Below are 14,496 nucleotides of genomic sequence, written 5' to 3'. Positions count from 1 at the left end.
TATATATAAAATATATACAGTTGAAGTCTTTGAAGTTTACATACACTTAAACTCATTTTTCAATCACTCCACAACTTCCTTGTTAACAAACTACAGTTTTGGCAAGTCGGTTAGGACATCTACTTTGTGCATAACACAAGTAATTTTTACAACAATTGTTTACAGACAGATTATGTCACTTATAATTCACTCTATCACAATTCCAGTGGGTCAGAAGTGTACATACACTAAGTTGACTGTGCCTTTAAACAGCTTGGAAAATTCCAGAAAATTATGTCATGGCTTTAGAAGTTTTTGATAGGCTAATTTACATAATTTGAGTCAATTGGAGGTGTACCTGTGGATGTATTTCAAGGCCTACCTTCAAACTCAGTGACTCTTTGCTTGGCATGTTGGGAAAATCCAAAGAAATAAGAAAGACCTAAGAAAGAAAAAAAACACCTGAATGTACCACGTTCATCTGTACAAACAATAGTACACAAGTATAAACACCATGGGATCACGCAGCCGTCATACCGCTCAGGAAGGAGATGTGTTCTGTCTCCTAGAGATGAAAGCACGGGAGTGGCAGCATCACGCCTGATTGGTGGAGTGCTGCAGAGATGGTTGTCCTTCTGGTAAAGTGCTCCTATCTCCACAGAGGAACTCTGGAGCTCTGCCAGAGTGACTATCAGGTTCTCGGTCACCTCCCTGACCAAGGCCCTTCTCCACCAATTGCTCAGTTTGGTCGGGCGGCCAGCTCTAGGAAGAGTCTTGGTGGTTCCAAACATCTTCCATTTAAGAATGATGAAGGCTACTATATTCTTGTGGACCTTCAATGCTGCAGTGTCACACCCTTAAAGAGCCTTTTTATGTCTCTATTTGGGTTAGGTCAGGGTGTGATTTGGGTGGGCATTCTGTTTTTTAGTTCTTTGTTTCTGGCCGAGTGTGGCTCCCAATCAGAGGCAGCTGTCTATCGTTGTCTCTGATTGGGGATCATACTTAGGCAGCCCTTTTCTCTCCTTCTGTGTGGGATCTTGTCTTTGTTTGTGTGCAGGTAGTTTTGAACAACGAAGCTGTTCAGTTGTTGTATTCTTTTGTCTTTTCTAAAGATTCACTTTGTTAATAAATTATGTGGAACTCAAAGTACGCTGCGCCTTGTTCTCATCCTTCATCCGACGACACCCATGACATGCAGACATTTTTTGGTACCCTTCCCCTCGACACAATCCTGTCTCGGAGCTCTATGGACAATTCCTTTGACTTCATGGATTGGTTTTTGCTCTGACATTCACTGTCAACTGTAGGACCGTATTACAGGTGTGTGCCTTTCCAAATTATGCCCAATCAATTGAATTTACCACAGTTGTAGAAACATGTCAAGGATGATCATTGGAAAAAGATTATCATAGCAAAGGGTCTGAATACTTATGTAAATAAGGTATTTCTGTTTAATACATTTGCAAAAATGTCTAAAAACCTGTTTTCACTTTGTCATTATGGGGTATTCTGTGAAGATTGATGATAAACATTTTATGTAATCATTTTTAGAATAACACATTTTGTTTTTATTACAGCATGAAATTCAAACGAATTATATGTATATTTTTGTCACTGGCCACTGGTCTACAACATGATCCTGTTGCAAGACAATTAACTTTTTGTCATAAACCCATTGTTATATTTGGGGAAAATACAATACATTACTGAGTACTACTCTCCATATTTTCAAGCAAAGGGGTGGCTGCATCATGTTATGGGTATGCTTGTAATTGTTAAGGACTGGGGAGTTTTTCAGGATAAAAAAAAAAGAATGGAGTTAAGTACAGAGAAATCCTAGAGGAAAACCTGGTTCTGTCTACTTCCCACCAGACATTGGGAGATTAATTAACCTTTTAGCAGGATGATAACCTACAACACAAGGCCAAATCTATACGAGTCGCTTAACAAGAAGACAGTGAATGTTCACGAGTGGCCTACTTGAAAATCTATGGCGTGACCTGAAAATGGTTGTCTAGCAATGATCAATAACCAATTTTATAGAGCTTCAAGAATGGGCAAATGTTGCACAATCCAGGTGTGGAAAGCTCTTAGAGACTTACCCAGAAATACTCAGAGCTGCCAAAGGTTCTTCTACAAAATATTGAATAGTGGTGTGAATACTTATGTAAATGTGATATTTCCATATTTAATTTTCAATCAATTTGCAAAAGTTAAAAGAAAAATGTTTTGACTTTTTGTGCGTAGATGAGTGAGAAAAAATATATTTAATGTATTTTGATTTCAGGCTATAACAAAATGTGTAATAATTCAAGGGGTATGAATTATTTCTGAAGGCGCTGTACAACGTTTTTGAGAAAGACAATTTGAAAGATACAATTGTATGTATTTATTGGTTTCTTTTCATTTTGATAAGAGATATAAATGCAATGAATTTAAGGTTATTTGTGCACATAAAAATCTAAATTTACAGATTTTAAGGCTGTGTCATTAGATTTGGGGTGGGATTGCAAGAAATTCTTGGGGGGAAAAAATATGATTGAAATTTATGGTTTTCAAGAGAGATTAACATAAGTGCATTCTAGCGTATAGGTAAAGTTTTCTAGAGGACTCTACTACTAGGCTAACAACGAAATAGACAATCATTTGAGTCTCTGTTCTTTAGCCCAATGGTGAACAGTCTGGCATCTGTTGAAAGTACAGTTGACTGGTCCTAACCATTTGACCATGAGTCCATCCGTGGGTGGAGGTGAGTGCCAGTATAAGAAAAAATCCCTCTGCCTCCTCGCTCACTGGGCCAGTGTCCAGCAGTTCTCAGTCCCTTCCTGCACATGGAAAAGACAGTGTAATGTTCAGAAACACTTTGCACTTCGTTTTGCAATTCCAGAAAGGGAGAATACAGACGATTTGATTTAAGAAGCGAGGTCTTTTAGCTATTTGTTAGTCCTAGTGGAGCCCCTCACAGCCGCCACACTGGGTTTATCTGACCTAAGACCCAATCTGCTCTAATCTACTCTAAGTCCCACTTCCTGTTGCACCTAACCTGTGGATTTGGAGCGGAAGATTCCAGGAATTATTTTGACCCATGTCAATACTACTGAGGACTGGAGTGTGGCCTGCTGCGAGGGTCAGGGATGCCCCCTCTTAACAAGCTGTGGAGGACCTGGGTGGTGGACAATAAAACAGCATTTCTTAGGAATATATTGGTGGCATCTTTAAATGACTTCAATGTGTTCAAATACCTAGATCAACCAATGTGGCCAACTTCAGAAAGTCCATGTTGTATCACCCATCAGGATGCTGCCCTTGAAATGAGCCTAAAACAAATCTGTCACAACACCATCTAGTGGCAGAGAAGGCAGAACACATGACTAGATTTTAGCTCAAACTCACATCCTGCACATCACAAGAGACAAAAAACAAAAACCCAATTATATTTCAGTTTTTTTTATTACATAACAAAATCCTCCGAAGAGATGTAATAAGTGACTATCAAATCATTTTATTTACACTAATGAGATGGAGAAATAGTGGGGGAATAAGAGGCAGCAGAACATATTGGCATTCACCAACTCTGTATGAACAAGGCCTGCTCTTGTAAAGCTCAGTCAGTCAGCCCCTGCTCCTTTCCTCCCCACGCTCTCACATCACTGTATGGTCCAATCAACAAGACTGGCGCCATCGGGTCTGTTACCATGGGAACACCCATCTCTACTCCTGACAAATCAAAGATACCTTTTTGTACAGAAATACCCATAACGATGCAAACAAATAAAATGGTCTTTAGAAAATGTGTATTTCTCTGGAGGAGACAAAATAGTCAGGATGTTTGCCCAATAATGCTTAAAACGTGACATCTTGTTACAAGCATTGCAGTGTAAAATTATATTACAATAAAATGAACCATTCAGAACATTACATTACAGCCCACAAAAAAACTGTAGTATGCCTGCTCTTGGTTGGTATACTGTAATAAATACACTGTACAATAACTGAAATTACTTTGAAAATATTAAAAAGAATTCTACCAAATATATTTTTCAACATGAATTTTGGATTTCATTTTTTTACGACTGATTTGACATCATTTTCCAATATGGACATTGGGACTATTAAATGATATTGCGTTGATACATGCAATAAATTGTAAACTACCAAATTGTCACTACAGGGGAGGAAAAACCCCAAAGCAGTGAATTACAACTGGAACATGTCTTCAGTCCAGCGGACCAGGCACCAAACATGCCAATTAAATATTTACCAAGGGCTTCTCTTTCCAGTTTACATTTGAAATATATCAAATATTTACACCTTCTTAGATGCAATATACATTGAGCTACATTCTCCATGTGTTTAGACAGGAACAGGTATTCTTTGACTCCTTATTTTCACTTCTTTGTTCCAACACAACACATTGACCGTGAGCTTGGCCCCCGTTTGTCCCAATGCATTGTGGTTTAGAGTCATTGGCCATATAAGAAGTCCTCAGTTGCCGTTTACAGCCACAGAGTCCCCTTTCTCTGTTACAGATGATGAGGATGTTACCTCCAACTCCTTCACTCTGGTGTCCTTACAGTTTCCTTCCTGCTCCCCTTGCCTCTCAGCCTCACCCCCCTTAGTCTCTGTCTGGGGGGCTTGTGGTGGAGAGATGGAAGTGTCTGTTGCCGTGGTAACATGTGTCTCTGTGTGTGCGGTAGCCTCTTCCTGTAGCTGGAGGACCCCAGTCAGATCCATGTCCTGCAGCTCCACATCAAAGGTCCGGGGGGCGGAGGTAGCTGGAGGAGAACCGCACCCGGTACAAGTCTAAACACAAGCAAAGGGACAAGAGATGAATAAACACATCTTTTACAAGTACATTCTTTTTTGAATTACTCTCCACTGTCATCTATACTGATTCCTGTGAATCTTTGTGGTCAGAGAGACAGGGTGTAGCTACTAGCTCCAGTATGTGTCTGTGTGCTGACTTACAGGGTTGTTGATGGCCTGTGGCAGGCGTCCGGTGCCCATCCAGGGGTGGACCTGGATCAGCTCTCTCTTCTGCTCCTCAGTGAAGTGCGGCTGCCGTTTCTGCACCGCCCTCAGTACCATACGATCTTGCCTTAGAACAGTCTCCCTGTCCCTGTAAAATCATACACATGTCCATAGATAAGCCATAGTCTAAAATGTTGTATTAGCAGCATAATGGTGTGTGGAGAGCTTCTATTTTTCAGTCTGCATTAATAAATAATATACAAATATACGACTTGCATTCCATGCACATCAATCATAAATACAATTAAATAGCTGTAGCATTAATTACTAATCATGACGGGTTAAGGTAACTATGACTACAATTGCCATGACTACGACGGTTTCTTACCTGGTGGGCATTTGGTACGTCATCATAACCTTGTCATCCGTGTTGGCCATGAGGAGCCAGATAGGGTTCTGAAGGACATACTTCATGAGCTGGGCCTCTTCAGCCCCGCCTGCTGCCTGCTTATGGTCGTTCTCCGATGAGTCAACGCTGCCAAAGTACTTGCTGGTGTTGCTGCTTCCTGTGGTTGAAAAAGAAACATGTTCAGTTATGTCCTGAAACTATCAGTCATTATATACAAATATCCTTGACCATCACAGTGCGAAGAAGAACATCTGGCCGGTGTTAAAACCTCTTTACGGATCCATTTTCGCTGAAAATGACATACCCAAATCTAACTGCCTGTATCTCAGGCCCTGAAGCAAGGATATGCATATTCTTGATACCATTTGAAAGGAAACACTAAAAGGTTTGTGGACATTTTCAAATAATGTAGGAGAATATAACACAGTAGATCTGGTAAAAGATAATACAAAGAAAGAAACAGTTTTTTTTTTAACCATCACCTTTGAAATGCAAGAGAAAGGCCATAATGTGCCAGCCCAGGCGTAATTTCGATTTTGGCCACTAGATAGCAGCAGTGTATGTGCAAAGTATTATACTAATCCAATGAACCTTTGCATTTCTATTCAAAATGTTGTATCAAGGCTGCCCAAATGTGCCTAATTGGTTAATAAATACATTCTCAAATTCACAATTGTGCACTCTCCTCAAACAATAGCATGTTATTATTTCACTGTAATAGCTACTGTAAATCAGACAGTGAAGTTAGATTAACAAGAATTGAAGCTTTCTGACAACATCAGATGTCTATGTCCTGGGACATTTTCTTGTTACTGACAACCTCATGCTAATCACATTAGCCTACGTTAGCTCAACCGTCCTGCGGGGGACTGACCGATCCTGTAGAGGTTAATTAAACTCACTTGTGTCACTCCCTGAGGTGCTGCATCCATTAGAGCCAGAGGACCCGGAGCCAGAGGACCCGGAGCCAGAGGCAGCCGAGCCAGTGCCTGAGCAGGCGTCCTCTTGCAGCAGAAGGTCCAGCAGGTCACTGGAGGTGGACATGGCGTCCTGGTTATCAACATCAGCCTGGAGGAAGGGAACACAGGAGAGACAGCGGTTAATGACAAGAACTCACTAGACTCAAAACCTTTTCAGAATTACATTTTGTTTAAATAGTTTAAAACCCACATTATCGTACTCTTTGGCATCACCCTTCATGTTGCTGCTGCGGTTAACAGAGCCTTGACCTCCGACCTGAGACGACGAGCCAGGTGGGGGTGGGGTCTGCTGCGCCCCTGTTGACATGCCCTCCTGCCTGTTGCCTGGCAACTCCTCCAGCTGCAGCAAGTTGAGGGGGGAGGAGCATCGTGACTGGAAGAGGGGCGAGTTGGTCCCCTCCAGGGGGGATTGGCATGTGGACTGAGGGGTGCTGGAGCGAGAGTTGCCACGTGGGAAAAAAGTGGGATCAATCCTGGGTAAGGCAAAGCAAGGAAGCCCGGGCACCGGAATGGGATTTGGGAAAGGTAATGTTTGGTTGGGATTGTGAAAATCTTGTGGGATCATCGACAAAGCAGGATGGACCTGTAATGCAGGATGGACCTGTGACGGGTTGTGTTGAGCTAGAGGCATGCCATTCATCTGCGTTCCAGAAGGGTTGAATTGAGCCAAGACAGGATTGAGTTGTGGTAGTGGAATAGCCTGGTTGAACTGTGGTAGTGCCTGGTTAAGTTGTGCCATACCAGGGATACTGGGGTTAAGGTGAGGCATGGCTGTGTTATACTGAGGCATGGCTGTATTGAGCTGGTTGAGCTGTGGTACACCTCCATTGAGTTGAGGGAACATGTAGTTGGGCAGAACAACCATCATCGGGGGAGCCATTGGCATGGAAATCTGATTGGCATGCAGGGGGTACTGGAAGCCTGGCTGGGGGCTGGGGTAACCCATCTGCATGGCATTGGGGTTCACCCCGGTGTGGGCCAGGAGTTGTTGTTGCACGTTGGGGTAGAGGGGGAAGAAGGGCAGGACTCCTGGAGGGTACTGGGACACGGCAGGAGGGAGGCTGGCCACAGAGGTGGGCCAGGAAGAGGACGAGGTCAGAGGTCCCTGTCTCATTAGGGGTTGACCCATGGGGAACATGGGGCCTTGGTGCCCCTGCCCTTCCCTTCTGGAACTTCTGTTCATCCCTGAGCCTGTCTTGGGACGGCCCCCGTGCTGGGAGCCCTCCTGCTGGTGCTTCGGCTTCTTGGCCCCCCGGCCCCTCCTCCGTCCGTTACCACCTGCTGGGTAGTCCTTCGAGGTGTGCACTCCTGACACACACAAACACACACGGGTGAGCTGCATGGAAAAACAATGGATTCTCATCCACATCATCTTTCAGAGACAATAGAAACTAAATCTCCACTTGAAGTGTCCATCTTACCTTTGGGTGTGGTGGTGTGTCCTCTCAGAGGAGAACCGGGGTCCAGCATGCGGAGCTGTCCCAGGTCCCTAAACCGGCTCAGGAACACCTGTTCCTCCTGCTGGGTGTGTGCAGACAGCACCTCCTTGGTCAGACCCAGGCTGCCTGAGCATCCAGCCGACCTGCGGCTATCCCTCTCAGGCAGGGCAGGGCTGGGTGTTGCTGGGCTGGGAAAGGTTGAGGGACGGGGGGTCACTGCCGTGGTGATGGCGTTGTTAATGGCTGGGGGGGTGGTGGTGGGTGGTGTCTCCTCCATCATCATGATAATATCTGCAGGGAATAAGGTTGACACTATATTTGAGACTAGAGAGAAGAGACAGAGGGAGGTAAATAACAGCCAGTCAGACAGTCAGTCAGATAACAGGGATGTGTCCTACCTGACTCTGGGGGCTTCTTGTCCCCTACATGGACGATGGTGCTGCTGAAGCTGCATTGGGACGTGAGCGAGACCACACTTTCAGCCTTGCAGTGCAGCGCCAGAGGACTCATCTGTGGCCCCCCTTTAGACCCTTCCTTACCCTGTGACCCTTCGAGATCTGTAGGGAAACACAGATATTTGGTCCAAAATACCTGCAGACCTTAAAAGAGGCATAAAAATACATAATAGGATTTCAATAGGATCTGTATTGTATACCTTTAGCTGTTCCAGACAACTCCCTCTGCTTGTCATCGTCTGACGTTGATGATGTGGTGCAGGAGGAGGAGCCACATTTCCTCTTCACTGTGTTGGGGACGTTACAGCTCTCAAGGTAGCGTACGATGCTGTCCAGACAGTTGATCTGCTGGTAGGAGTAGTTGGCTGACGGATCTTTCCTTGACTGCACAGAGGCCAGGGTTTTAGTTGGCCCCAGAGCGCCAATAGGTCCCAAGTCTTTGTTTAAATTCTCTGGCGTCACGAGGTCTCCTGAGAAGAGGAAAGGGAAGTACTGTTAGAATTTCATTTTCATCTCGACCCTTGTGGTTATACTTTTGTAATGAAAACGTTCCAGACATTTTAGAGCACACCGTGACAAGACATTTTACTACAAATATGACTACAAAGTCAAATGTTTACCAGCGCTGGCGTGTTTGCGGAGCGGTGGGCGGTTGCGGGACTTGATGAAGACCTGCTGACCATTGGTCTTCACCATGTGGACGTCTTTACACATCTGCTGGAATGTCATCTGCTGCTGTAGGACAGATAAGAGAGGGTAAAGAGTTAGACGATGACACCTCAACTTTCTTCTGAGTCAATTCCACTAATTAAAATAATGTCGTTTGTTACTATTTTGTAACCACAAGTTATAAAGTACCTTGTTAAAATCTGCGTAAAACATCTGTGATTGTATTAGTACTCACTGGTCTCTGGATAGTCATCTGGATGATACCCTTAGTGGAGGGGCTGCTGCTGCCTGAGGAGCCCGGGCTGGGCCTGTGTGGCTGGGATCCATGGGAGCTGCAGTAGCCCTGGGAGACACCACTGTGGACAGGCTGCACCAGCACACGGTGGATTTGCTCACTGAGCCTAGGGATCTCTGGAGACATGGCCCGCACCTCCACCTCCATACTAGGGGTAAACACATCTTCGTTCAGGGGACTCCTGCAGATGAGGGGAGAAGGACAAGGGAATGGGGTTTAGAACAATGCAATATGTACTGCTTGATAGCGACACAAACAGGTTACAGTTCAGTTAAAATGTGGCTATTGCAAGCTTGTGAAGGTCATTGACATAGCAGAGAGGTGGACTACTCACGTTCTGACTTTGTGTCGACCCACGATGAAGGCCACTTTGCGGCTCCAGGGGTTGACGAAGGAGGACCAGCTGGTATCTATGGTGAGATACTCCCCGTTCCGGGCACACATACGCAGAGGAGAGTGTTCAATGGGCTGCCCCGCTGACTGGAGAACTGAGCGGAGAACCAAAGATGTTACAACTATTACTACATAACCAGTCATCTATTTGCTGGTTTCTAAATCCTTACAGAATATATAAGGCATGACTGTTAGACAGGAGTACTCACTCTTCTTGTGTATGGCCACCATGACAGGCCTGTCATCAGGGTGGAGGTACATGAGGACAGGAGTCCCAACCAGGTCCTGGGGCAGGTAGCCTAGCAACGGCACAGCTCTTTCATCCACTTCCTGAAAGAGACAGCCGGGGGTGTGGCTAGTGTTAAAAATCCTCTTGTCCGCTGGGATGCGGGGAGCTTCGTATCCTGAGTGCACCTTCTCAGCGATGAGCAGGCAGCAGGGCTGTGGCTGGGACATGTCGGAGTCCCGTAGGGTTAGCTGGTAGGGGGTCATACGGAAGGGGTAGTACCGCACCTCCCCGTCGCTGTCCCTCCCAATACTGATACGGCAGAACATGGATTTCTCCTGGGTGCAGTCCACAGGGGAGGTCACTGAGCGAGATTGGGGGGGGGGGGTACATTAACATCACATAGACATGCAAAAATGTGATCATCCATTTCCATTTGAATTCAGAGCTAAATTAAAGGACTGCTGTAGGAGACTTACTGGAACCAGTACAGGAGGCCCAGGGGGGCAGGCGGCAGGGAGCAGTGCTGCTGTAGAAAGTGCTGACGTCCTGGGGGGCCAACAGCTCAGAGAAGAGTGTCCCCTGGAGTCGATTAGGCTTAGTGCGCAGCATGGGAGAGGCCTGGGGGGAGATGTACACCACCTTCCCAGAGAGGAAGGACACTCCCACTGAGAACGTGTCCTGTACAGGAGAGAGAAGAAACAAGGGAGGTTAGAACAATGGTTTGTTGGGTTTAGCTTTTAGTCTGTTTGAGAGCTGTTGGTCTGGTTTGTAGTAGATGAAGATTGTGCTCTAGTTCCTACCGTGTTCTGGAGTGTGTATTCAGAAGTAATGTTGTCCAGTTCCTCTGTGGTGAAGGCAGAGAGGTCCAGACTGCAACCGTGGCTCTCTTCCACACTCCACTGGTGATAATACTCCTGATTCGCTAAACACACACGTATAAATAGAATATAGATAGTAAGCTTGCTATTTCATGCTAAAGCCACACAGTATACAGTACATCTAGCAAAAGGCAGGCTCAAAAAGCAGCATCTTACCTCGGACTTGTTTGACACAGTTGAGAGCATACTGCAGGGAAGCCAGGGTGCTGGAGCGGCCTTTCGCCCCGTGGTCTGCAGGCATGCGGATCTTTAGCTCCTTCAGAGCCATGAGCAGCTCTCTCTGGGTCTGCAGCCGGGCTGGCTGGTCACTGCTGCATCCGCTGGTGGACGGGTGGTCCTGCTCCGAGCTGCCACTCAGCAGGCTGTAGACCATAGAGCTGTTGGGAGGGGAAGAGCTGTGGGAGTTGGCGCTGACAGGGGCAAAATAACATGTTATTACCACCGCTGAGCAGACACTTTTATAGTATTATAAGAGGTGTCTACTGCCTACCATCTGAAAATGGTTGTGGTGTTTCAAATATGAATTCTGTTAAATGTGTTACCTTTTGCTCTCTGTTGTCTCCATGGCAGAGTCCTTCCCGTTATGGGAGCTGCTGCAGGTTGATGTCTCACGTCCCATGTGACCTTCCACCTCTCGTTCGGCTGAGTCGTTCCCACTCGAGTGGGCATCGGTGTCATCGGAGTTTGAGGACTTGGGGGAGGACTTGCCCCCAGACCGAGTTCTCTTTCCATTGGAGCTACCAGAGCTGCCAGTCTGACTCTGTCCAGACTCAGGGGACTGGCAGCCCGCCTTCAGTCCCACCACATTTTCTTCTACACCTACTCCACTAGTGTCATTTACAGAAGTGGTATATGCATTCTCATCACTCATAATAACCAGTATGAGTGATTGACTATTGCTGTTTGACAAAAATGATATGTCAAAACAAAGAACTGTGACACTAATACTGCTACTAGGTGGGTCTACTAGACTTAGATAGAGTCATGGTTTGGTCAAGTAAAAATGAGCCAGAAGATAAACTACTGTGTCTCATTGATCTTGAGATTGTATTTTTTCTTTGTCAATTCTAAGCTTATGAATCTGATAAGCCAATTGAAGAGAAGATGGGTGAAACCTTTATCAGTTTGCTCTTCCTCATGTGCACAGTCAGTGTGCGAAATGGTTTTGACAGAATACCTGATGGAAGAAACAATTCCCAATTTATGAGTGGTGAGTAACATAACATCATGAGTCATACATCTGTGTAAAGACAGTGTTACATCTCATCTGCAATTAAACATTCATATAATGACACTGCTGTAAAAGTTAGTGTTCACCCAAACTACAAATGTACATAACTAAATGGCTTGATTTGAAATCATCTAAGGTCATATAAGCATCCAAGTAAGGACTTTCTTAGTAAGGATTTAACTAATAGCAAAAATAATCACGTTAGGCTCTAAACATACTCAAAAAGTTGTACATAGCCTAATGTCAATCTATTAAGACATTCAAATAATATTGCTAGCTAGGGGAACTATCCTTTTTCCAACAACCTCACATTCATTTTTGGGGGGCTCAAAAAACTTGCTCTCCATATATTCCATTGACCATAATAAATCATTTCATCACTTCGAAGAACAGTTAACCGACGATATCAGGTGACATATGGTAAACGAACTTCACAGCCCATTTCACTATCTGGCATGTCTTGAGGGTTTTACTGTAAGTAGCAGGAAGACACCGTTGGGAGATATTATTGTTGACGACAGAAGACAACGTGGGCAGGATGACCCCGGTGGGGGATGTTTGTGTTGACGACAGCGAAGGCAACGTGCCTCAACTCGACTGGCTATGGCACGACCCGCATGCGCTCATGCATTTATTCTACCTGACACAAGTCTGGCAACAGATGGGTCTCACTTGTAGTGAACACGAATTGACCAAAACAACATTAAATTGTACCTCGATATCTGACCGTATATTGAAATGTGTATCGATATACAACATAAATCCCTTTAACGTGTCAGTACTCTTGCCAGCATGCCACAACAATGTTAGCTACACTAGCCAATGTCAATGCTGTTGCAGATAGCTTGATCATATATATATTTTTTAATGCTAGCTAAGTTAGCTATGTAGGAACTATTTATTGTACTACTAATAATATAGCTAGCAAAGTAGCGTTATTTTTTACCAGTTAGCTAGCTAGGTAGCAAGGTTTTGATCAAAGTTGACATTCTCACCTTTTTCCATGAAGAAAAAGTACGCTCCGTGGTATTTTTTGTTTTAATGTCTTCAAACAATGTATTCTGTAAAGTTAGGCTTAAAATTATTGAAATTGCAGAAACCTAGAATGACATCTTTAGCGAAACAACTCAATGTGGATCGCCTATAACTACACAGAATGTGTAGAGAACTGCACATTCGCTTTATATGACTGGGAGGGAACACGGAAAATAACACGTGCTTGCTCCCATGTGTTGCAGTGATTGGTCCTCAACTAACACTGACTCCGCCCTAGTGCAGTGTCCCAGGCCTGGCGAATGCATTCATTGGTTGAGTAGGGCGGTGTCCTTGGCTGCACGGGGCTCTGCTATGCTTTTCTATCACGTTGCCCCATCGGTGCCCTGTCGGTTCCAAAAGCATGCGAGAACGTTTGTTGGCAACGTGCCTCCATCAATACTCTGAATTGGCGACATTTCCTCACCCCATCCTTTCATTGTGTACGTTACTGAACCACAACACATGCATGTGAACCATTGTAGAGGTTTCTTTATATCAAATTGTTTCCCCATACTAACCAGGTAATAATAAAGGAAACAATGCATGGAAATTGGTAAGACACATTTGAACTCAATTCCAGACTTTGCCGACTAATTGCCGACTAAATGAGCTTACAAATTCTACTGCAGTATGACAAGCCTTTGCACAGACATAAATCATTTCCTCACCAAAAGTCTACACTACTGCCAGAGGAGGAACCCCCACCCCCCTGATAACACTAGCCTACTATTAAAATAATGTCCTTAATTGAACCGTTAACACAGAGGTATTAAACCCTGCCTCTGTTTTGGTATAAAAAAATGTTTTTTAAAGCTGTGGGATGGGCCTGGAGAAATATAACCCCTCTCAAATTCATAGACAGAGCTATGGAGGCAAGGACTGACCATCCATTTAAATCCATAAAATAGTTTTAACCATGTGTTGAGGTTATACAGTGTTTGTTTACATGTACATTGTTTATAAACATTGGAGTAAAACAAGCTCATATAATTGGTTCTGATGGGGTATGACAGTTGAGCTAAGCTCGTGACGCATTTATACATTATATTCTTCAAGAATCAATGGGTATCATTCATTTATACGTCCAAAAATGGATGTAGCAACTAAGGATTCTAGCTTCAAAAGCCATAATTCATTCAGTTCCATCCCTTGTAATTGTTTTCAGATTCTAATTGTTTCTAGATCCTTATGCTATCTTCATTATTTGTATTGTTTACATTTCCCTTTGGGCATTAAAATGAAATATCATTTCATCTCGGGCAGTAACACCAACAACATGTGTCATGTGGTGCAGCTATGGGGGGTGACACATGGGGTGACACATGGGGTGACATGCATTCACAATTCAATGAAGTAATTGTTATGGTAAACATCCACTGGGTGGTGCTACTGACTTTTTGGACCTGCCTTCCTGGGGTGTATTCATTCTGTTGCAGAAAAAAATCTAAAAGCTGCAATATGTAGCTTTTGGGGCAACCCTACCTGAGTTATATATCTGTCATTCTCATTGAAACAAAGTCTAGGAAACAGTTG

At 44.3% G+C, this 14,496-nt stretch overlaps 1 protein-coding gene across 3 annotated transcripts; it reads right to left on the bottom strand.

The window, feature by feature from the left end:
• Positions 1–3,410: 3,410 nt before the first annotated feature.
• Positions 3,411–13,104, bottom strand: LOC118385159 (period circadian protein homolog 1-like). 3 transcript variants are annotated; one of them, XM_035772057.2, is made up of 17 exons: positions 12,924–13,103; positions 11,240–11,874; positions 10,854–11,107; positions 10,620–10,741; positions 10,296–10,497; positions 9,800–10,180; positions 9,532–9,685; positions 9,138–9,378; positions 8,854–8,968; positions 8,434–8,703; positions 8,177–8,335; positions 7,761–8,069; positions 6,530–7,647; positions 6,262–6,427; positions 5,339–5,516; positions 4,948–5,098; positions 3,411–4,782 (listed from the first exon to the last, which is right to left on the bottom strand). In XM_035772057.2, the coding sequence occupies exons 2-17, from the start codon at positions 11,566–11,568 to the stop codon at positions 4,465–4,467; spliced, it is 4,467 nt and encodes a 1,488-aa protein (XP_035627950.1). In that variant the 5' UTR covers positions 11,569–11,874; positions 12,924–13,103; the 3' UTR covers positions 3,411–4,464. The 3 variants fall into 3 exon arrangements, 2 of the variants coding, with proteins under 2 accessions (XP_035627950.1, XP_035627953.1); XM_035772060.2 differs by having other exon boundaries at positions 10,854–11,074; XR_004825962.2 differs by lacking the exon at positions 3,411–4,782 and having other exon boundaries at positions 4,949–5,098; positions 6,540–7,647; positions 12,924–13,104.
• Between the last annotated feature and the right edge of the window lie 1,392 nt (positions 13,105–14,496).

Source organism: Oncorhynchus keta, chromosome 6, assembly GCF_023373465.1.
Source record: "Oncorhynchus keta strain PuntledgeMale-10-30-2019 chromosome 6, Oket_V2, whole genome shotgun sequence".
Taxonomy (NCBI): domain Eukaryota; kingdom Metazoa; phylum Chordata; class Actinopteri; order Salmoniformes; family Salmonidae; genus Oncorhynchus; species Oncorhynchus keta.
The sequence above is the reverse complement of the archived record's forward strand: the minus strand, read 5'-3'. Positions and strand labels throughout refer to the sequence as shown.